The sequence below is a fragment of the Argopecten irradians genome, chromosome 9 (genome assembly GCF_041381155.1).
Source record: "Argopecten irradians isolate NY chromosome 9, Ai_NY, whole genome shotgun sequence".
In the NCBI taxonomy this organism is placed as follows: Eukaryota; Metazoa; Mollusca; class Bivalvia; order Pectinida; family Pectinidae; genus Argopecten; species Argopecten irradians.
In genome coordinates this window covers 24,057,349-24,083,564 of record NC_091142.1, presented here as the reverse complement: position 1 = coordinate 24,083,564, position 26,216 = coordinate 24,057,349, and the positions used below count along the sequence as shown (strand labels likewise).

General features: G+C 34.7%; 2 protein-coding genes and 1 long non-coding RNA gene across 5 annotated transcripts in view; 1 reads left to right on the top strand and 2 right to left on the bottom strand.

Moving 5' to 3' along the window:
* The window catches only part of LOC138331838 (uncharacterized), a 199,601-nt gene that overhangs the window by 83,671 nt on the left and 89,714 nt on the right, over window positions 1–26,216 (bottom strand). The window lies entirely within an intron of this gene.
* Window positions 983–17,006, top strand: LOC138331832 (uncharacterized). Its single transcript, XR_011209726.1, has 4 exons — window positions 983–1,557; window positions 13,880–14,951; window positions 15,230–15,305; window positions 16,123–17,006. It is a non-coding gene; the product is annotated as an uncharacterized lncRNA (long non-coding RNA).
* Window positions 21,557–22,849, bottom strand: LOC138330652 (acetylcholine receptor subunit beta-type unc-29-like). Its single transcript, XM_069278202.1, has one exon. The coding sequence runs from the start codon at window positions 22,847–22,849 to the stop codon at window positions 21,557–21,559; it is 1,293 nt and encodes a 430-aa protein (XP_069134303.1).

Genomic DNA, 26,216 nt, shown 5'->3' with positions numbered 1-26,216 from the left:
TTTTGAATGGTGAAATATGTATTTGTAACTATGTAGTTCTACTTGTCGTTCAGATAGAGAACAATTCATAAAGAAAAACTTCTATTTTAAGATATTAGACCCTGTTTAAACAATTGATATTTAGCTTGCCTAACTATTACATCCTAGGTGTGTTGAAGCCTTTGTCTTAGGTAATACTGTTGAATCGTAGACTGTTGTATTTGCTTGTAAGTTTTGCGTCTAGTATCAAAATACACATTCCTTTATGTTAACTAGTGGCTGTAGCAGTTACATGGAGCGCTTGTTTGACCAGAATTGTCGTTACAAAAGCGTACACATCGAGTCCTTTTATTATCCTGTCATGCAAATGGCGGTTGTAGATTATATTAGATAGGCCTAGATAGACGCGCACCGAGCTTGGTTGACTCATGCTTGTTGACGCGGTTAGAAATAGGCAGACTTTCTTATAAAATGTTTTGAAGTTATGTTGAAATATAATATTTTTGTAACTAGGTTGTTTTAATTGTTGTTCGGAAAGAGAACAATTCATAAAGAAAAACTTATATTTTAAGATATTAGACCCTGTTTAAACAAGAGATATTTAGTATGCCTAAATATCACTTCCTAGATGTACTTTAGTCTTTACCTTAGGTATTCCTGAACAATCGTGAATTGTTGTATTGCTTGTAAGTTTTGGCAAAATATACAAAAAACTAGGTATAATTCAGTTTAGTATCAAAATACACATTCCTTTATGTTAACTAGTGGCTGTAGCAGTTATATGTAGCGCTTGTTTGACCAGAATTGTCGTTACAAAAGCGTACAGATCGAGTCCTTTTTTACCCTGTCATGCAAATGGCGGTTGTAGATTATATTAGATAGGCTTAGAGATTTGACATTAGGCCAGCAGCATACTGAGAAGAAGGGGTACGTTCAAAGAAATGACCTTGGCCTTCATACAAGGTCATATGGGTCAAAAAGACTAACATTGTTTTAGCAATTTCTTGCCAATAACTTGATAACTAGTCTAGAGGTCTACAGTACTGATATTGGGTCTGAAACATGCTGGGATGAAGGGTTACCAAGTTTGTTCAAATGAATGAATGACTTTTGCCTACTCTTTAGGTCAAAGTCATCAAATATTTCGGTTCGAAACAGACAACTTCAACTGAGGGGTTCCGTGTACAATTGTATTGTCTTGATTGTTAGCCACTAGCAGACGATTTGGGCTTATATTCAAGATGTTTACGTGAAGCAGCAGGAAGCAGGAAGTTCGACAAGGTCTAACTTAAAGAATACCAGGTCAGATAAATCATTATATTTGGAAGAAAATATACAGTCACATGATCACTAATTATCCACGTGCTTATACTTCATCCATAACATTGGTCGAAATATGAAATTTTATTATGAGTAACTAGTGATCACGTGATTGTTTACTTCCATATATAGTGACTTTTCTTACCTGAATAGCGCAGAGCTATCGGAGCCGACAGACAATATCGCAAGCGTGCTGTCGAAATTCACTCGTCCGACCGCCAAATCCACACGTCTTTGTTTCCTCAGTCTAAATTTAAGGTAAGTTCGTCTAATTTATAGATTCTTTTAACATTTTCCAGTGAATACCGTGCCGAGACGCGCACCGAGCTTGGTTGACTCATGCTTGTTGACGCGGTTAGAAATAGGCAGACTTTCTTATAAAATGTTTTGAAGTTATGTTGAAACATATATTTTTGTAACTAGGTAGTTTTAATTGTTGTTCGGAAAGAGAACAATTTATAAAGAAAAACTTATATTTTAAGATATTAGACCCTGTTTAAACAAGAAATATTTAGTATGCCTAAATATCACTTCCTAGATGTACTTTAGTCTTTACCTTAGGTATTCCTGAACAATCGTGAATTGTTGTATTGCTTGTAAGTTTTGGCAAAATATACAAAAAACTAGGTATAATTCAGTTTAGTATCAAATTACTCATTCCTCTATGTTGACTAGTAGCAATTACATGTAGCGCTTGTTTGACCAGAATTGTCGTTACAAAAGCGTACAGATCGAGTCCTTTTTTACCCTGTCATGAAAATGGCGGTTGTAGATTATATCATGCAATAATATCAACATGGCCTTCATACAAGGTCATAGGGGTCAAATAGACTAACATCTTTAAGCAATTTCTTGTCAATAACAAGAAATGTGAGAATGAATATATTAAACATTGCCTAATCAACTGCCAAAACATGTTTTGGAAAGATGTTCTCCAATGTGTATTTAAGTTGAATAATTCCCCAATATCAATCCAATCTAGATATAAACAAGAGACTATATTGAAAACAACATTATGGTATAATGCAGATATTAAAGTTGGAAATATATGCATATTGTATCAAAACCGGTTCCATGCTGGTGTAATTACCCTTAATTACCTCATTAAGAATCCTGACAGCTTAACTTTTTTTCAATTTCAACGAGTTTTCAAATATTTTTAACATTCATACTAATTTTCTACAGTTTCAAGGTCTTGTTTCTGCAGCAAAGAATTTCCTTCGAAAAATTGATGTACAATTGCATTTAGAGGTACTCCCTATACCACTTAAATTTCAGATTTTCTTTAAGAGTCAAAAGGGGTCTAAAGATTTTTATAACTGTTTGATTACTCCTGCTGATACACCAACAAGTACAAGGAAGTGGAACCTTTAATTTGACTATGATAAAAAGAAATGGGAAAAATATAAAAAAAATCCCTTTCACCGTGACAAAAAGTTCAAAACTTCAGTGGTTGCAAGTAAGAATTATTCATAATATTCTAGTGACAGATACCTTTCTATATAAGATTAATTTACACCCTAGTCAAATCTGTACATTTTGTAAAAGGGAAAGAGAAACAATTGTACATTGTCTTTTGGAATGTACTGAAGTCCAAGCACTTTTTGAGAATTTCGATTATTTACTTGAAATCCTGTTTATCCCCGTCTTAATGAATAAAGACACCACATGCTAATGTGGCTAATAATGAAATCTCTATTGATTATTAAGTACTATATTTTTATATATAGTATCCAGAAATATATAGTTTTTAATAAAAGCGATTCCTTTCAAATGAAATTTGAAAATTATTGGGAAAATGGTTGCCATTGTTAGGAATATGACATTTAAGTTGTTTTTTATGCAATTTTTTATATGTCCCTCATATCAATATTATTATATCATACAAGGTTTTTTTATATGTCCGTCCATACCCTGGCAAAGCACCAAATAATTTATGAGGTCCCTGAGTACATAATATTTATTAATGCATGTTTTCCCATTACTTGTGAGATCTCTCTTTTCTTAAAATAGGATAGCTTCGCTATGGCTAATCGTTGTGAAATGAAGTGTTTATATATCACAGTATGTTGTCCCCCCTTTCTTTTGTCAGTCCATGTTTGTCATTATGTTCATCCATGTTACAGTTGTCATTCTGATACTACACGTACAATGTAAGTCTGTCAAATCTGTTTGTCTACAAGTTTTAATGTCTGTCTGTTTGTTCGTCCATGTTTTCTGTTTTGTTTACTCTTCCTGTCAATCTCATTGTGATGGTGTCAATACATGGTGTATGCTTTTGTTTTGTTTATCTGTCTCTGGTCTTCAATTTTTTCATTTTGTTTTGTTTTTGTTTGTATTGTTACCTACCATTGATCTGTGTCTTAATTTATCCTCTATCTAAATATGAACCAAAATGTATTTTAGTACATTCTTATATTAAGCTGTGCATACTTGTCTACCATCTAAAAATGGTGTGTCTACAAACCTATGTATGTGCATATATGTGTACTGAGTACAACAAAGGGGAGCATGCACATGCATTTATTTTTGACAAGAATAGTATGTGTTCGTGTGTGATTGCATGTAAGTCAATAATGGTGGGTGTGATTATGGGCGAGACACTAACTTTTTGTGTGTTAATGATAATTAAGAAGAAAAATAAATTGAACTGGCTGTTTCTAAAGATGTATGAATGTGCATGTTGAGTGTGTATGTGTGTTCACTTTGCATGTCATTTTTTGTATGTAATTCTATATGTGTACAATCATAATATATATGTAAAAAAAAACTTTTGAAAAATAAAACAATTGTAAAAAAGAGTACTGGTAGAGAGGTCTAGAGTACTGATATTGGGCCTGAAGCATGCTGGGATGGCGGTTCGACACATACAGCTTTAACTAAGGAGTTCCAAGTATTGCCTTCATTGTTAGTCACTACTCTGTAATGTGACTTCTCAATGAGAACATATCATTTTGAAAACGTCTCAACCGTGTAACCTTATAACATTATGCATGAAATATCATGAAAATGTTTAAAATGTATTGCTATAAATTTCTTAATGTTCTAAGTATGTTTTGATGATATAATGAAAATAACATTTAATTATAACCTTTTAATGTTGAATGTTGGTGTCGTATGGCGAGCAAACTTCACACAACCAAACGTTTGTAGATATTTTAGAAACATTGTATACATTATATGGGTTTTTGCCACTAATCAGATGACAGTTAATGTTCATGGACATTTTAGATGCTTGGGTATACATAACAAAGAATATGTCTGAACTCTAAATTCTCACTCCATGTTATTTGACACTAGTTAAACAATTACAGATATGTAATCATGAAGAATGGGGAAATTTCCACTACTGCGCATTGTTGATAATGTTGTACAGTAGTCTAACGTATTTACACATGAGGACGTAGATTTCGGTAAACACTCAATGGGAGTGCGCTCATGTGTATTGTATTAACACGGAAAAGACGAGGAGTCTATAAGTGATTCATCTTCGTTAATATTGGGTTTCCTCTTTCCGAATTTGTTAGTTAATGTGGATCCTTTTCATGTGGTGCTCCGACTAGTTGTTGACAAACGGCTGTGAATTGACGTGCGATTGCCATAGACCTTACGTTCTTTATATGGAAACCATCTAGTACGATGGCACTAGTGGGATTATCTGGCTTATGTTTGTCATTATTGACAGCTATGTCGATATTGGAGTAATACGATTGATTTGAGATAATTAATCCTTACACGACAAGAAGCACGAGATCGTATTACATGTATTAAGTCCTATGGTCAAGACTGCAAAAGTTTTTTTTAGAAAAGACGTCTTGAAAAGACACCAACAAAACGTGCACGGACATTCTTCACCCCTACCTTAGGCAGACAGTCATATGCCGCCGCCGGATGGCAATCATGCGTATTCGCCGCCGCCACAAGAAGGTTGTCAGAAACTCTGACGTGATCAAAGAAACAGTTATACCAGAAGTTGAATTCATTCAAGGGATTCCCAATGTCAGAAATTGGTGCTATTGGGTGTTATCGTGTCAACAACAAGCAAAGATCCATGGCAGTCATCACAGAAATTTGTCCGTCTTAATAATCAATCAAACATTTACTACAATAATTATCCAACACTGAGACCTACATGTCATTATATAGTATATTATTATTTATCCCATCGATAAACAGCAGGTCATGACATTAGCACGACAGATGTACCCTTAAAATCTTCAATATCTAATGAAGTATTTTAAAGAAGCCACCTTATGGATATCTTCTAGTGGATTTAAAACCGACCATACCTGAATCATTACGCATACGTTGTGGAATCTTTTCTGAACGGACTACTAAAGGACAAAAAGACGAAACTGAAGACCATAGAGGCTGACACTTTAACCGAGCAGATATATTATCACCAGCAGCACCAGATCTTACTAGATCAAGAAGATATGTCAGTCTATGACGATTGTGGTATTATGTTCCAGGACGTGTATGATTAAAAGACACATGTGAAACATGGTGTCCAGAAAACGAATCCCGTAAAAGAAAACGAGTATTGAATGATGAAGAACTCGAGCCAGTGGCCAAAACATGGAAAACACACGAACATGACGAACCCGTTACCAACAGATGGAGAACACTTGGAGAATCGAGTGAATAAGACGAAAGTAACGAACACGAAGCATGTAATATTATAATGAAGGAGGTCGAGTCAGCTAACAAGGAGGAATGATTATAGAAATGGAGTGTGGTATAAACAAATTGTTAATCAACAGCAGCACTGTTTATTTGATACCCTGAGAGGTGAATAGCACCACGCAGTGTGGTAGAAATAAAGATAAACATCTTCTGTAGGCATTGTGTGGGAAAGCCCGAGTTGTTTACATTTCTTTCCGCAGAAAAGTCACAAAATCGACAAAGGGGATTCCCCGGCGGAATTTCTCAACAAAGCATACACTTAGTGTATCGTAAACAAATCTTTTCATGTTAAATAAGTGTTCCTGCTGCATATTTACGACAAGTGCTTATTAAAAACCCTCGGTTTCCGACATGCAGAGTATATCTCAAATAGGCTTTCAGCACAAATATGACCAGTTTTTATGTCACTAACCGATGAAATTAATATGTTTTCTGGTATTACGTCTGATGAAAAGATCGTGTATTTACAAGTATAAGTCTGACTACCTAATTTACGACAAACTCGCTTTACGGCATGCTGTTCGGAAAACATGTACACTACACACGTGTACTATTACTTGTGCAGAAATACCCTGACTATATGATTATCGTACGCGTCATGTACTACAAAGGACGAATTCCCCGAACATCAACTCTGGGTTTTTCAAAGGAAGGTGTTTATGTAAGGAACCCTTTAAAGTTTAGTTATAATATTTATCAAAATTAAACACCTACGTACTTATGCAGATAAAAACAATACAGACAAAGGTAAATATGAAAAAAACACACTGTGAGTTTTTTGTTAAAAATCACTAATGAAATATTACCTGTGTTAATGAAAGAAACACATTATGTAGATACATATACATGTATTCTTAATCTGGGTTGGGGCCACTTGAATGATCACTATGTCGTTTACCACTCAAGTTTGTGGCTTTTTTTTCAAAAAGATTTTACCAACCTTTTATGTGTTTAGTTTTTAATGATTAATTCACGGATATTTAATAATGCTCAATTTTCGACAATAAGTTCGTCTGAGATTTTTTTTATCAGCATAAAACCTAGCAGAGTTCACATGTGTGTGCTACTTATAGGGGAATAGAGTAAAACATAATGGTATAACCATAAGTATGTTGTATGTGGGAAGATTTACCACCTACACACAACAAATCAGAACATTTTTTGCCAAAACCGTTCAATGATATGTATGGAAATTTGTTGAACCATTTATTTCTGAAGAACATAGCAATTAAAACCTAATCAGTTTTTAATAAACTATGAAATTACAATTAATTAACCATTTTAACTTATGTTATACTTTTCGTACGACAAAGGATTTTTGTTTAAGTGAGACATGTTGATGAATTTTGATTGACACTGATAACAGTCCTGCACTGTATTCAGTACTAAAGTATTTATTTAACCAATTTGAAAAAGGTCATTAAGTAAGTCATTTTTTTTATATTGCAAATTGAGATTAACCCTTTCAATTTATAAACAGATGGGTTTGCAATATAATAGATGGGTATAAATTTTCCACGAATCTGACAGATATAATTGTTTGTACAAGAAATAATGATAATGGTATCCATTTCCAACATTGGATACACAAAGTGACCACAACCTCCTACCTTCACGTAGTATTCTATTTCGACTAGCTCTACGTACTATTCTAATCCATCTACCTTCACGCAATATTCTATTTAATCTATCTTTACGTAATATTCTATTCCATATACCTACACGTAATATTCTATTCCATCTACCTTTACGTAATATTCTATTCCACCTATCTTCACGTAATATTCTATTCCATCTATCTTCACGTAATATTATATTCTATCTTCCTTCACGTAATGTTCTATTCCATCTATCTTCACGTAATATTATATTCTATCTTCCTTCACGTAATGTTCTATTCCATCTATCTTCACGTAATATTATATTCTATCTTCCTTCACGCAATGTTCTATTCCATCTATCTTCACGTAATATTATATTCTATCTTCCTTCACGTAATATTCTATTCCAACTATCTTCACGTAATATTCTATTCCATCTATCTTCACGTAATATTCTATTCCATCTGTCTTCACGTAATATTATATTCTATCTTCCTTCATGTAATATTCTATTCCATCTATCTTCACGTAATATTATATTCTATCTTCCTTCACGTAATATTCTATTCCATCTATCTTCACGTAATATTATATTCTATCTTCCTTCACGTAATGTTCTATTCCATCTATCTTCACGTCATATTATATTCTATCTTCCTTCACGTAATGTTCTATTCCATCTATCTTCACGTAACATTATATTCTATCTTCCTTCATGTAATATTCTATTCCATCTATCTTCACGTAATATTATATTCTATCTTCCTTCACGTAATGTTCTATTCCATCTATCTTCACGTAATATTATATTCTATCTTCCTTCACGTAATGTTCTATTCCATCTATCTTCACGTAACATTATATTCTATCTTCCTTCACGTAATATCCTATTCCATCTATCTTCACGTAATATTCTATTCCATCTACCGTTCTCTATATGTAAATATAAAAAGCTAGTTCTAAATCTACAGGTAATATTCCTATCCTTTCTTCTGAGTCTAAATTAGTAACTTTCAAACAATAATTGATTTTTGAAAAAAAATTGCATAAATTTGACCATGAGAGGAATTCTCCATTTCTGTAAACCATACTGCCGTATGCATAATAATTTCAAATTTAGTTTTTAATGTATTTTTATATACTGTACGGTGCTTTTGCTGTGCCCATATGTCCGGTATTGTTCAGTTAGTTTTTAATACATGATATCCATTTGAAATAAGTAAAGGTTTTTTCATATAAATTTAACATCATGTTGTATATCAAAGTGGACAATTTATTTTCACATGTTAAAAAGGTTTGTGCCAAAATAAGATTTAGGTATGTCTTAGAACAACCTCAATACTCCAGGTGTTCCGATCACCTACGATCTCTGCACCTCATAACTATTCATAATAAAACTGGAGGCAACAGAACATAAGAGGTAATTTAGCCCTTTGATGCACACCAAAAGAGCCGTATAACGGTAAACTGTGGTTAACTGTGTGGCTTTGAAGTTGGAAGTCGCTCTCTCTGTAATCTTCAAAGGAAATAGCTGCCCTGTGTTTGGTTAAGAGTTTTTCCTCTGAGCTGCCTTCAGTTTTACTGTGAGACGGTTCAGGGGTGTGTAGAGATCGTAAGTGATCCGAACCCCTGTAGTAACTTTTATGATCAAATAAATGCCCATCATAATCTAGATTCGGAGTATGGCAAGTCAAACGATGCAAAATTAAAAATATATATATTCTTAATAGAAAAATATATGTTCAATATATTTCAATATATATGTGATAAAAAATATGTTTCGTTTTACACAAAATTAAAACACGTTTTTATAATGACAAGATAAATATGTATATTCTAAACACAGAAGTCAATTTTGCAACATCGTTCTGAGTATATGTTTATATGTAACAGTCTCTCGTAATTTCTGTAAAGAATAGCCAGGGAGCTACTGATTAAAAGAAGTACTGAAATAATGATAAGAGTGCCTACAGAAATGATTGTCTTGACATTTAACCGTGTAACTCCTCACTCAGTCAATAAAGGTATAAAAGGAGTGGAACAGTGTGGAATGTAAAAGGAGTGGAACTGTGTAGAGTGTAAAAGGAGTGGAACAGTGTGGAATGTAAAAGGAGTGGAACAGTGCGGAAAATAAAAGGAGTGGAACAGTGTGGAATGTAAAAGGAGTGGAACAGTGTGGAATATAAAAGAACTGGAACAGTGTGGAATTTAAAAGGAGTGGAACAGTGTGGAATGCAAAAGGAGTGGAACAGCGTGGAATGTAAAAGGAGTGGAACAGTGTGGAAGTTAAAAGGAGTGGAACAGTGTGGAATGTCAAAGGAGTGGAACAGTGTGGAATGTAAAAGGAGTGGAACAGTGTGGAATGTAAAAGGACTGGAACAGTGTGGAATGTAAAAGGAATGGAACAGGGTGGAATGTAAAAGGAGTGGAGCAGGGTGGAATGTAAAAGGACTGGAACAGTGTGGAATGTAAAAGGACTGGAACGGTGTGGAATGTAAAAGGACTGGAACGGTGTGGAATGTAAAAGGACTGGAACGGTGTGGAATGTAAAAGAAGTCGAACGGTGTGGAATGTAAAAGGACTGGAACGGTGTGGAAAGTAAAAAGGAGTGGAACGGTGTGGAATGTAAAAGGAGTGGAACAGTGTGGAATGTAAAAGGACTGGAACAGTGTGGAATGTAAAAGGAATGGAACAGGGTGGAATGCAAAAGGAGTGGAACAGGATGGAATGTAAAAGGACGGGAACAGTAAGGAATGTAAAAGGAGTGGAACAGTGTGGAATGTAAAAGGAGTGGAATAGTGTGGAATGTAAAAGGAGTGGAACAGTGTGGAATGTAAAAGGAGTGGAACAGTGGGGAAAGTAAAAGGAGTGGAACAGTGTGGAATGTAAAAGTAGTGGAACAATTTCTTGCCAATAACAATAGTACTGGTAGAGAGGTCTAGAGTACTAATATTGGGCCTGAAGCATATTGGGATGAAGGGTTACCACCTTTTTTAAATGAATGACTACTCAATGAATTTTGCTACTAATCAGATTACAGTTAATGTTCATGGACATTTTAAATGCCTGGGTATACATAACAAAGAATATGTTTACACGCTATGTTATTGGACACTAGTTAAGCAATTACAGATATGTAATCATGATGATTGGGGAAATTTCCACTACTGCGCATGGTGTTAATGGTGTACAGTAGTCTACGTATATACACATGAGACGTAGATTTCGGTACACACAAAGTGAGTGCGCTCATGTGTATTGTCTAACACGGAAAGAGAGACTATAAGTTATCCATCTTCGTTACTATAGGGATTTCTATTTCCGACTAATTAGTTCATGTGGAACCTTATAAAGTGGTGCTCCGCTATTGGTGACAACGGCGTTGAATTGACCGCGCGATTGCCATAGAACTTACGTTCTTTAATCAGAATATGTATCCCCATCTATGTACAGACGGGCACAAGAGGAATATCTGGCTTATGTTTCGTCTTATTGGCAGCTACTGTATATATTAAGTAATACGATTGATTGAGAACTTTATCCTTTCATGACAAGAGGCCGAGATGTAAAACATGTATTAAGTCCATGGCCAAGACTGCAAAAGTGTTTTTTTTTTTAGAAAAGACGTCTTGAAAAGACTCCAGCAAAAACGTGCACGGACATTCTTCTCCCCTACCTTAGGCAGACAGTCATATGCCGTCCCGCATGGCAATCATACGTATTCACCGCCGCCGCAAGAAGGTAGTCAGCAACTCTGAAGCGGTCAAAGAAAGTTATACCAGAAGTTGAATTCATTCAATGGATTCCCAACGTCAGAAATTGGTGCTATATTGGATGTTCTCATGTCAACAACAAGCAAAGATCCATAAAGATCACGAAGTATTTACGGAAGGCAGTCATCACAGAAATTTGTCCGTCTTTACAATCAATCCAACATTTACTACAATAATTGTCCAACACAGACACCCAAATGTCATTATATAGTATATTATTATTTATCCCATCGATAAACAGCAGGTCATGACATTAGCACGACAGATGTACCCAAAAAAATCTTCAATATTTAATGAGGTATTTCAAAGAAGCAACCTTATGGATATTTTATAGTGGATTTAAAACCGACCATACCTGAATCAGTACGCATACGTTGTGGAATCTTTTCTGAACGGACTACTAAAGGACAGAAAGACGAAACTGAAGATCATAGAGGCTGACACTTTAACCGAGCAGATATATTATCACCAGCAGCAGCAGATCTTACTAGATCAAGAAGATATGTCAGTCTGTGACGATTGTGGTATCATGTTCCAGGACGTGTATGATTAACAGATACATGTGAAACATGGTGTCCAGAAAACGAATCCCGTAAAAGAAAACGTGTATTGAATGGTGAAGAACTCGAGCCAGAGGCCAAAACATGGAAAACATACGAACATCACGAAACCGTTATCAACAAATTGGGAACACTTAGAGAATCGAGTGAAGAAGACGGAAGTAACGAACACGAAGCATTTAATACTATAATGAAGGAGGTCGAGTCAGCTAACAAGGAGGAATGGTTATAGAAATGGAGTGAAAGATATCTGTGGGAGAAACTCACTTTAGAGACATTTACTACGTCTCTAATCATCTGGAAGTTTCTCTGGACCTCTTTAATTTTACAGGATAGAAGGAAATTATACCAATAGCAAATATAGCATATATATAATATAGCAAAGATAAGAAATTCATTACCAAGACAAGAATCATACAGTCTTCAGAGATCACTTTGAAGACCTCTGAAAAGAAACAGGATAGTAGTAATGGGGATTGACGACTAGTGGCCTGCTGAACTCGTGGACATGTTTAAGTTCAGAACGACGGCTATTTCTACGTACTCGTGGTCATAGATGTTTTTCTAAATCCTTGTTAACATGCTTTATCCTGCATCCACCATTGGTTCTGTTGGAATATACCTACCACATGTATTGTTGTCTGCCATTGTATATTTTATTATGTAACATTATATATATTTGTATGGGAGATGGCAATCCTAAGTTGAATAACTTGTGCATAATTCCTTTGGATTTCGCTCAAATAAAATATGTTTCAACTAACGGTTATTTGCATGATTAGGTCAAAGAGAGGTTCGATATCTTTAGTTTTATAAAGTCTATTACGGCCGGTCAAACAAACGCTCAACGCACCTACAATAAACAGTATTATTTGTAAACATAATTGCATGGTTATTTAGTAACTGAAACATGTGTCGAACCATGTGGACTTCTTTTACATGTTTTTGTCAAAGAAGTACTGCCACTTTCCGCCTGTCACGACCTAGGTCGCGCACAGCTCTTTCCCGAGCTAAAAATACGCTACAAGTAAAATGTCACGAGACATGGTATTGGTCTTCCAGGTCAAAAATAGAATGACATGATCTACTTCATCGGTTGCAGATAAACGGCAAAGGCAGTATATTATCTTAATTGTAAAAGTCTATTTTATACTACTGATCCCTCTTTCCCTATCGGTGTTGACGTCGTGGCAAAATCTTTGTTTTATCTTAACGTTTTAGTTCATTTATTTTTGAAAATATCTATTTACAAAACAAACCAGATAACTCAATATAAGATATAAAGCGCTATGGTGGTGAGCCAAACTCTGAATCTTCGGGTAACAGGTGACTCAATCGCATGGGCTTTACAGGATTTATACTTGAGGGTTGTTGTGATATAAAATTCATACGCTGTCAAGCTGATATTAAATTAGAATATTTCAACAACTACGTTTTTCTCGTTTTTCGTAACGAGCGCATCGATTGGCTACTTTTTTTAGGAATATGATTAAAGTTATTTTTACTACTCTGAATAAAATGGGCCATAGTAAAAGTTGGTCCTCTGATGCGTTCTATGTTTAAAAAAGTGGATTTTAAGGCGGGGAAATGATGCAACATTGCGTGGTCATTTGATTAATCATAAATGCAGCCAACTATCTACTGTTTCGTAACTAAGATCATTTAAATGTTACATGTTAAGCGTATGTATTCAGAAAAAAATATTTTGATATCTTTTTTTGGATTTTTAACATGGTCATATTTAGGTCGAAACGGGTCGATATGCGCTACACCCCTCTTTATGTTACTTAACAATTGATGAGTCAAGGGTCAAAACAATCCCTAACAGAGGGAACAAATGGTAATCTTATTAAGCACTTCTCTTGACAAATGGAGTTTGGGAACCCATATGAATGTATCTCATACTACATGCATGTATTGGTTTACTTTTGTACTTCAAATTTACAATTTTGTTTTTCAGAACACTACATCTTTTCAGCACCTCGACATTTCGACATCCTCAGAAATGACCACAATGAAGTGTATGCTAAAACACATAAATTCAGTACCAACTGAATATACGGAACTCGTTTTATGCACAGCAGCAACTCTTGACATAGAAATCATGGTACGTGAACCGTTACCAGACACAGCAAAAACGATAGTACCTATAACAGGTAGTTGTATTATACGGAGCATGGAACCTCTATCGCTCAATGTTACTCAAACGTCAAAGACTGAGATACAGGTATCAGGCACAGCTATTCTACGCGTAAATCCTTTATTGGACATGGGACCCTCATCAGGCACAGCAACTCTTAATATATGGAGCACAGGACCATTATCAGGCACCGCGACTCTTAATATAGTGAACATGGGACTCTCTACACTCATTTCCGCCACAGCATTATTTGCAAATAGCGAACGGGGTGTGTAAACCCTTAAAAGGCACAATTAGCCTTAATCCATGTACCATGGGACCCTTATCATTTACAATAACTCTTAATATGGGGAGCATGGAACCCTTAGAGTATTTCACCCATTGCACATCCGAATACAACAAGGCGAGTATAATGAAAAAGGGATGTCTGAAAGGAAACGGAACCCCTACTTTTTGGAAAGCAAGCATTAGCAGAATCAAATGCCCCTACGGGAGTGTGGTTCGCTGTCACACTGTGGAACGGTAAGCTACCCGACATATCCCCGTATGGTACAGAGCGAGTGTTGGTACCAGTTCAGCGTATTTACGGGCATCTTAACAGTCCTCTCAAACCAGTCTTGTATCTAGAATCACGGCAATATAATAAAAAAACGCAACTTATATCAGACTGATTCTTCTTAGAAGTGATGATCTGACAAAATGTAAATTGGTGCGTTCAACACAACCTGAAAGAATTCGATATTCGCGATAATCCATGGCTTCAGATTAACGATGTCGGGTCCATGGATGACATGGAAAAAACCAAATTCACCTTCAGCACCAAAGACTTGGGTCCTTGTATTCGTTGCTGGGATGTAAACATCCAAGAGTGTGGATGGGATAGCGTTCTCTGGTAATGTACCTTAAAACTACTACACTGTATCGACATAAGTAATATTAGACACATACCAAACTTACGAAGAAAATAAAATGTTTCAAATCGGGATATATATGTGTACGTGTCGTAGTGCGATGTGATTATACAGGATTCTGCAATATATCATAATGATCGGCAATATTGAAAAGATTATAGTTAAGGGCTATGGTCATCTTATTTATGATTAAAGTCAATATGTTCTGCCTTATCTTAATTTTAAAATGTATGTATTTTGTTTTTTTTCCCTTCTGCAGTTCGTATTGTCGGAGTAATGCTCACACATATCCTTGTCCTACGTTTCGGCGGCATAAGTCTCAATGAATGTTCATGGTAAGTTCACTTAAAGACCTCTAAAGGTCATAATTTAAATTATCAGAATATATGATTTAACAAACTGTCCGATGCTTCCTAATGTGACGTCGTAAAATATTTGTTCAATTTCGATATATACATAGGTGTCCCCCTCAGATCAGGTGTAGAATGTATATCCACCATCAGTATAAAAAATCTTCTTTTTTTTCCCAGAAAAACCAAGTCGAAGGAGAGCGCCCTTACCTTCTAGTACTATTACAGCTGCTTCTTTTGGCAAAATGATATTTTATAGTCAATTCCCTTCAATTAAAGAGACACAACTGAAATAATGCAATAATATGTTGATACAAAAGTCGGCTATACACAACATTAGTTTACATGAAAGTATTAGTTATTTGGCAATCTAACTATTCCAACTATACCTTTAGATATTTACATGTCCGTTTTTTCTTTGCTATATAACCTTATAATTAATTGTTATTTGTTTCCATACTAAATCCAACTCTAATTGGCAGATTATTTTTCTTCATAGTATTTCATAAACTAGGAATCAATTGTGTTTATATTCTCTCATCATAACCCAAACAACTGTCTAATTATGTGGACAAAAAATAAAGAAAATTAAACGACATTTTTTTTTTTTTTTTTTAAATTAGGTATTTAAGTTGAAAAACAAATGCAAAAGTTGGCCCTTTTTAGGCATCATTTTCACGCATTCGCGTATAAAATATCACAATTAATGTATTTTTAAAAGTGGAAACGACATTGGGTCATTGATAGCCATATAAACTTACATATCAGAGATAAAAAAATCTTGTTGTTTGTTATATTTCAGTTAATTACCAAGCTTTGAAAATATGCAGAAATTGATGGTACAAAAACGGTTCCAAAGGAACAATGTCTTAATCACATTGAACTTTATAGAGTGCTTGGTAACATAATTCCTAACGAACAGCTATCTGGACAACAGCGAGTCCGAGGGATGTGAGAATTTATGTTGACAGCATTGACTCTCGTGCGAAGTTGGTCACACAAGGTTTGGCACTTCGAAACAAAACTATAAAAATATACGACTCAAACCCCATGATCGTGAATACACATGACGATGACACAACGTTGATTCGTGTAAAGAATGTTCCTTTATCTGCCTTCGACGGGCAAATAAAGCGTAATCTTGAACTAAAGGGCTGTGAGGTAAAGTGTATACACCGTGAGAGACTGCGGGTTGATGGCTACCTATAGCTAACGAACTTCGAGACCGGTGACCGCTTGGTTATCACCAAGAAGCTGGACAATCCTCTTCCCAGCACTATGACGATTGGTTGTAAATACCGGGCAATTATTTGCAATAAGGGACAGCCCAATTAGAACGCTCGCTGTAGCAATTGTCTGCAGACTGGCCATCTTTGCAAAGACTTTACTCGTGACAAAGTCTGCAGACATTGCAAAACTGAAGGACACATTAGAGCTAACTGTCCTGCTCTTTGGGAGAATACCAATGAACAGACGGAGCAATATGATGGTGATGACGATGAACATGATGATGATAACGACGATAACTACAAAGATGACGGTGAAGAAACTGACGACGACGACGATCACCACGATATGCATAAAAAGGAATCTGCTATTCCTGAGATCAGACAGATCCCAAGAGATACAAAAACAAAGAGTGTTGCTAAAGACAAAAATATGTCACAACCACCCAGTGAACAGAAAGCGAAAAAACAGCGTTCCAAAAAAAACAGACACTAAAAATGACAATCAGAAAAAGATTGACCCTTTCTTGAAGAATACCCCTTCAAGAAAATCCAGTCAACTTCCTTCTGACATCAGGTCTCCTTTAGATGAACTAGATAACGTTGCAAAGAAAAAATTCAGTGGAAAATAATAAAACAAGACAATGTATTGTTCGCCCATTTTATTGGAAATCAAAGAAAAACAAGATAAATTACTTATAAACTATACAATTGTATTTGTAAAATTACATAAAAATAGTTTTTTTTTAATTAAAAGTATATGTCTATATACAATATGTAATTTAAATAGACAAGTCATGCAAATGCTACCATTTATTTACCTATTACTATTGTTTATTAATTTACTTCAAATAATAATACGTGAATGTACATGTTTTGAATAAATTAAGACATTACATGCTCTTTTCTCTATTGAAAAAGTGATATTGATTATTTTTCGTTTCACTATAAGTATTAATTATATGAAATTTATAAGGGCTATCTCATTATACACAACAATTCTAGTCTATGTATATGTGTATGCTCTTGTTAATGTAAGAGGGTATCTTAAGAGTCCTTATCAGAATTCATATTACATTAAATTACATATGTACTTACAAAACATAGCACTCTTTAAATGCTTATTAAAGCTATATATACATAAAAAACACAACTATAAAACAGTTTTTTCTCCCTAGCGCTTTCTCGGCTCATGCCGGTCTTCAGGGGTTTCAGGGGCATGAGCCGAGAAAGCGCTAGGGAGAAAAAAACTGTTTTATAGTTGTGTTTTTTTTATGTATATGGAAACCATCACATGGACATTGTTCTTTTTATTTATATATATATATATATATATATATATATATTATATTACAATATTTACAGTTTGCACTGACATGGACTCAATAACCATGTTTTCTTTCTAGTATTATCACTATCAGTGTATAATGTTAGCACAACACGCGCGGCGATTCTATTTTACGTGAATAGTCGATGGCGTAGCAACATGTGGTCATGACCCCACTTTTGGTGGGAACGTATCAATGACTCGATTCCAATCAGCTGTTCTATCGAATTCGTTGACGATGACGGGAGAGAAAAAATATGGGTATTTTAATAAAAAATATGCAACTGCAGCGGGAATAAATAATATTCATTTACTTGAAAAACTGTAAATATAAGGAACAGATGTTTATTTTGTTGAGGTTATGAGGGTATAATGATAATGGAGCCCGGGGTTACATAATTTACACGTGCTCCATTATCATTATACCCGCATAACCTCAACTAAATAAACATCTATTCCTTAAGTGGAACTCGGTTAATATGAAATCGAAGGGACAAAGATAAAACTTTGATATCCTCGGGATGACACTAGGCACTGTCACCCTCTAATGCAGGTAGTATTTATATAGTAATGTCAACAGCACGTTTCAGGAAACAAAGTCTCTAACATAGAATTCACGAAAATACAACACGACAAAGAAAGCAAGTATGATAATAATGAAAAATGCAAAAATCGGAAATTTCCACCAATCAAAGTGAAGCCTACTTTGGGAGGAGGATAAACACAAACATGGCGACTTCAATTGTACCTTTGATGTGAAGATGAAAGAGTTCTAGACTCAAGCAGATGGTCGATATATTTAGACATGTAACGCCAGTCCCCTTGTGTTGTAACCAAGGGTATAAACAGATCATAGTGGAGTTAAGACACTGTGTTTTCGAGGGTGCGATTTGGTAGAAACCGACGTACTGAAACAGGTAAAACGGTCAATATATCATACCGTTCACATTTGCATATAAAACATAATTTTGAGTTACGTTTCCGCTTATAAATACATGTAGAAAATCATTGAAAGTAATAATCTTCATGTTTATAAGATTTTGAAAAACAATGATCAGAATTACAAACTTTTGGTCCAATGAATCTATACTTGGTGTTAATAAACGACAAATAACAATATATGACTACTATTTTACAACCTTTTTTGTTAGAATATATTTCTCCTGGAATAGACTGTTCTTTATATATATGTAAATAATAATTGGATTTTCAATGACTTAATGATGACAAAACCATGAAAATGGTAAAAGACTACAAAAATCATGAAGTATATCTGTATTACGTCGACTTGAGTAGTAGTTTTTTCAATCATCTTTTATGTTTGCGTACGCTTTAAGCTATCTGATAATATGACACGTCAAACATTGAACTATATTTACACTTGCTAGGCTTGGTCACTATACGCTAATACTAGCCGATTTTGTTTACCATAACTGCATGGTAACATTGAACTTTGAACTTGCGTAAGGAAATGTTCTGTGCAACGTAAAAGGACTACTTTTTTAAAAAAGAAACACATGGCTTTGTTTACATTTTGACGCAACATTACGTGTATATTGTTGTTTTTCATAGAATTTTGGAAAAATGTAAACAATATATACATGTTTTATATTTATATATGATTCAAACTATTTTTAAATTAACAATTGTATAAAGAAACGGAAAAATATTCCGACCGCTTTCATTTTTGTTAAAAATGATGGGTGTCAAATGTAAACATTACCTCTGTGCCTATGTTCGTCCTACGATCGAGCCTTTGGGGTGGACGGGTGTGAGACCCTCTGATAGAGGTCAGTTATAAACATATCCTCTTGTCTTTGTTCTTTGAGTATTTAATCATGTGTATTATAAAACATGCACCGCTAATAATCCACGTGTTGACAGTTCCGCGTCACCACAAATACACTGTATCCATCGAACACAAGTGAATTTGTTTCATCTATCGATGGCGATATGGATCTAAGCGTAGATTATATAATCACATGGCTCCCAAGGATGTAATACCGTCAAGTCAGACGACATCTCAAACACATTGAGCTACTTGAAAATCGGTGTTTTGCCAACTTCGGCAAACTAAAGTGTGTAAGCGTGCGTCAGCTTCCCCTCGCTGCACAATAACGGTCACCGAGTTCACACATGTGGCCGTGTACAAATTCTTTATATTATTACGCTATATATTAACTTTTAGCAAAATTGAATATATATTTAAAGTTCTGATCTGATTAAATAAAATTATCTCTGAAATTTACTTTGTTTGTCATGTTTATTTTACATTAAAATATTGAACTTTTTTGTCGTCGCGGATGAATAATTCTACCTTACGTGAAGCGTCACCATTCGCTGTTCAAATGAGTAAGCTCCTCCCACTTTTGACCGACTTTTATTGAATAATTACGTCACTTTCAAATGACGATTTTATTGTATAAAATATAAATAAAAAGTCGTGTGAGTGTAAATATAGGGATTGGATTTCGTTTTTATGGTTACCATGCTTGTATGGAGCAATTCCTCTAAGAATATATTCAATATGGGGCGCTAACGCGCCCCATAGAATATATTCTTTAAGGCATTGCTCCATACAAGCATGGTTAACATAAAAACGAAATCCAATCCCTATTTAAAAGAATTAAAAATCCATCGGACTAAATCAATATGTGTAAAGTTTATCAAACAAATACTAACTAAACGGTGTAAAACAGGTTAGATAACGTAAGCCAATACATTTATTATTAATCTCCAGTCAGTTCGTCATAAAAATACTAACTTAAATGGAGTAAAACAGTTACTGAAAGCCAATTTATTTATTTAATTGACAGTATTTATATAAATCAGTGTATTTTAGTACAATTAATGTATATTTGGTATTATTTCGCAATTTTAAAGTGAAATACAAACATTGAACCTTGTAGTATCATACATTTATGTTTTCACTATGCAAGGGTATAAATGTTCTAATTCACTATAAAAAGTCTGTATATGGATTAGAATGATTGCAATTCAACGAACAATATTTCTCGTTGCTCCTATTTCTTTGGCATATAATCATAAAATACCGTTTTGCCTTTTCAGGTCTCGTCTGTACTGCCATGGAAACAAAACACGAAATGTCTCATGAAGAATCTTAGAACGACTCTTTTTAATTGTCATGAAGGTACATAAAAATTAACAGAAACAACACAAAATGGTTTATAGCATCGAATACCTCTCCCCGCGAATTAATTTGAAAGGTGGGCATTTCACATGTATGCACTGAGCAAGACATCGCTGTTCATCCTTGTCGCAGAACGGTGTAGTAAGTAACGGAACGCAAAGTAATAATCATATTTGTCAATTCTTTTTTTAAATCCATTACTTTGTAAAATCATAATAATTTTCGATGTGTAATCACGTTATAGTAAGAAGTTTCTCCATTAAATGTTTAATAAAGAAGTAGATTCGACCCAATTCATATTTTATTCAAAGTTCACATAATAAGGTGCAAAACATTGCAATTGTTTCACAATTCCAAATGTTATCAATAGTATCCTGGTACATACACGAAGCTACTCTGATATCTACGTCGATAGATAAAACGAAACCTGCTAAAATCAAAACAAAGCAATAACGATCCCAGGAATACGACAAAATGGAAACTTGAATCAAAGAAGTGCTGATGTTGACAAAGCGCGGGAAGACAAGTAGCCTTAGAAGTAAGCTTGGATAAGATATACCATAAACGTCATGTTTATCACAAGTGACGTCATAATGACAAACATTAACGACGCCTTATCGAATGCGTTCCCTACTATTTTCCAAGTGATCTCAACGTCATCACCTTTATGGTCGGTTTCCTCCACTGTTGTAAGTTGCTTCTGTTCGACAGGCGTTTTCTTTCTTGACACATCCTTCTTGTCGTTTTTGTCGCGTGACTGCGGCGCCGTAGTAACACTGACGACGGTCGGAGTCACAACCGCTGTTTCGGATTTACTTTTCCGACACTTGGATCCCATTATCTGAACGAGTTTTAAGTAGTGTTGAGGTATAGTTTCTTCGTCTGACAAGTGGACCTTAATTGATAAAATCGTCAAAAGCATGATAATCACACTCATGCTTAACTGCGTGAGAAGGAGGTAGCACAGCACGGAGATTTGTGGCATAGACGCTTCCGGAAGAGCATCTGTTACAATCGTCAGAAAGACGGCGATAGACAGCAGGTTTGTAATGGAGAACCCGACCCGTTCACCGGAGTCGACCGGTAGTATAAATACGAAAGAATTTATGGCCGTCATCAAACACAGAGGCAAAATCATGTTTACGACATAAAAAGCGAAACGTCTCTTAAATGAAAGAGCAATTTCTACAATCTGAAATCCGTTCTCAACGATAGATATTTGTGTTGATAAGAGCTGCCATATTGAATTTTCCGTAAACATTCCTAGATCTAGATCATTCCTTAAGGAATGGAAGGAGATTTCCGTCGGCATGTAAAACCACGGAGTAAACAAAAGTTTACATGTCTGCTTGTCGAAGGGGTAGAAAGTCACGTCAACATCACACGAGACTTCGTAAACATCAGCAGGGCTCCAGGTGGCTAGGCCAGTGGACATGTACCTGATGTAGAAGTCATCTAAGCCTAAAAACTTCAGACCATCATAAGTATTTCCTAGAACCATATTTGGTTTCCATACTTCTTTCTGGGATAAAAGGGTATTTGTTATACCGTTGTATGTCGCCGGTGTCCATGTCAAGCGGTCATCAAACCAGTTTATAGTAAAGAAACCAGTGATGACGAATTTCCCTTCGGACTCTGCAAACTCTTGAATTGTGATTAATCCGAACGTGACATTGATAGTTAGTGGAACTGAATAATCCGTACCAGGCCGGACATGTTTCTGATAGCCGGTCATAAGAGCTGTATATAGGTTTGTTCCATCAGTAGATGTTTGGGCAGTAGCTGAAGAAGTCAACGTAGCAAAAATCGTCAACAGAAATTTCATTTTTCTTCCACACAGTCGATAATTAAACCTTGACCACAGTGACGACCGAACTCGTCAAATTAACCGAGGTTCTATATGTATGAATTTGACAGGGGTGATACAATATACATGTATCAATAGATTCGTACTTGTCATTCTATCACGTGATCTCTACAAATGTAAAAATATTATCCGTGTCAGTCTATTTGATTAGCGATCTGTCTAAGGACAATCATTTACGTACTTACAGTGTTGACACACTCATACTAAATGCCCTTTTACAGTAGAGGAGGGATTTATTTTAAAACGTAACAAAAATAAAAGAAGACAATAGCATATCTAATTCCAAATTAATGAGTTATGCATTGTTAGCTGTTCAACATTGATGACGTGATTTGGCATACATCTACTAAAAGATATTAGAAATTAATCTGTGTAAGGCAGTGCTTTGGTGACTGCGATAGTTTATAATAAGTAGCTATGTTAAAAGTTTTCTGTAAACGATTGTTTTTTATCATAATTCAGACACCATTAAACAAGAAATTATTTAGTAGGGTCGAACAACATTTCCTGTCGCTTGTGCTTTATGGCTTACATCAAAATAGAATTCAGTCTCTGAACAATGAACATTGTACCTAAATATCATTAAAACATATTCCCACGTGGAACATTGCAGACGAATCCACTAACTAGGTGCCGTATAGATGTTGTTTTCTTTGTTAATTCTGGGTCATCAATTCTTTACATCAATTTTCTCTATTGATGTATGTACATAATGTTAACACATAGTAGTTTGTCTGTTTCCTTATTCTTACGTATATGTCAGTATTTATAAAAGAAATAAAAAGTCCAAACTCACTCTATATTATCTATGATACGTGTACAGCATCTCCATAGATGAATACCAGTATCTTAATAATATCTTATAGAGTCATAATCATGATATAATGGATATTGACTATTAATTTTGTTACCTGTGGATCTATATGACCCTGATAATAAGGAATTTCTATGGTCTTGAACCAGAATAAATTTATAATATTAATATATAATTTTTAAAATAATTCCGAATGAAATTTAAATTACTTTTAGGTTGGTATTGTACACAAAACAAGCATGATACACATGCATCTATGTAATTTAGATTATACTTTCTCTTGGAAGAAAAGTGGAGACATATTTTTTTACCAACTTATTGTTTTTCCTGTCAGACTGCCGACATTTTATCCTTACGAGTAAAATCTTATATGATACTTGTAATTACCGACGATTTTTTCAGAACTATTTATTTTCGCGAGGTCTGGTCATCGATGATATAAGCAAAATCTAATCGCTAGCGTAAAAAGTTATTTACAACACTCTCTGTCGACATCAATGAGAGCAAACACTTATTTTAAATATTGTTTATACAACCGACCCCTGAATTGATCCTACCTGGACAATGGCACAACAAATTACTTCATAATGAACAGTAGTAAACGAATATCACTTTAATTAGTCATGAAGATTTTAGGTTATAATTTAAGACAATGGTAATTATGTTAAAGACCATTCCAGGCTTGCACGTTTAACCGGCCAAAAGAGATACAATTACATGATACTGATACCTAACTGTGATAGGTTTGATATTTCTCTCGACTTATATCAGCGACTCGCTTAACCTTTGACCTCTCATTGGAGAACAAAGAGATATCCGTGTCAATCCAAAGGAGTTGACGATGGTATCAAAAGTTTAAACAAAGGCACGTTAAGCGTATTTGAGATCGTGTTCTATCCCAGAGAACTATTGTGTCTGGCAAGTCACGTATAACAAAGACAACTATCGTCACCAATTCATTTATCGCACGAAAACGTCCATTTTGTTGGATCAGAATAATAATGTCGAATCGTTAGGATTTTTAAATGTGTATACGAACATATATTAGCATTGGTCACTGAATGACACTTAAATCTAATATAGCCGGTTCACAAGTGTAAACTACTATGTATATACTACGTATTATATCACGATATACGTTATGAAGGTTCATTTGTTGTCTTGTCGTTCTGGTTTTTCACTGATTACTGATATAGAGCTATTGTTTTATCGAGTATTGTAACAAAAAGCAGCACGAATTCAACTTACCACTGGAATTTTGAGACTTAAATGGCTTGAAAAGTGAATAATCAAAATAAATTGAGTTCTTTCTTACTTTGAACTATTAAGTTCATCAGTGGTGCAAATATACAAAAGTATACTGTACACGGTGCAGACAAACGCAAAAAAAAGTACACTCAAAACCCACAAACAACAAAATCACAATTGATGTAGTATAGAGAGTCATCTCACATAACTACTATAAATAATTCTTTATACATTTAATTACTGAAGTATTAAACAGAAAAAAAACCCATTTTATTATTTACCATCAAAACGAAATCCCTATGTGACGATACTTTTTTAGCGGCACGGTACAAAGTTTATAGACCAGAGTCATCTGCCCTTGCGGATAGGTATGGATTGTAACGCCATATGTATGTGTTTACGAGCATAACGTCATTCATTTCAGAGGAATCGGCGTGAATTTCGTTCACAAAATAATGACCTTACAATGAATAAATATCCACAAGGGAGCTTACTCTGTAACATGCAGGTAAAGAAATGTAAATAAACAATGTAGACGAGGATCTATCCTAAAAAGTAACATTTAATGAAAGTTATACAATAGAAACAAATATGATTTTATTGTTGATCCAGCACTAAATGTTAAATCTGCTTATAATTTGTTTTTCATATTCAAAATGTATTGATGATAAATAATATTTTATATAAGTATCCCAAGGGGAAGATTCATTCAACACCACTGATTATATAATCATGGACGCACCAGATTCCCCTAGACCATTCTCTCATAAAACGGTAAAGATAAAACGATAAAACAATAAAACGTAAAATAAAACTAAAACAGTTCATGATTATATAATCTGGAACTAATTATCAGATCCTTCAACACAACCATATTTAATTTACATACATGATTTTGCTTTAACAAAATTTAAATAATGTTGTTGCTATAATTCAGTTAAATTAATGGACTCTACAAAAAGTCGCAATTAACAAATAAATAGTATTTTTCTTAATAGATTCAATTTTGTCGTAACGTTGTAAATATAATAGATTAAATCCCTCTAACCGTCCAGGCTTTTGTTGGTAAAACGTCATATTTTTCATGGTAGACTGCTCATTGCATTGGTGATGATCATGCTATTGTTAGAATTTCTATTTTCCAAACATGTTAAATGCCTTCGAAGATCGACGGATTTAGCTGCCGGTCTGTTAGAACCGGCTGGTGGCGCCTGGAGAGATTATCCGCCAGATCATTCAACCTTCCTGGAAGATACTTGTCTA

Bases quoted from the DNA above. Each gene is read 5' to 3' on its own strand.
- LOC138330652 (XM_069278202.1), bottom strand. From the start codon at position 22,849: ATGAAATTTCTGTTGACGATTTTTGCTACGTTGACTTCTTCAGCTACT.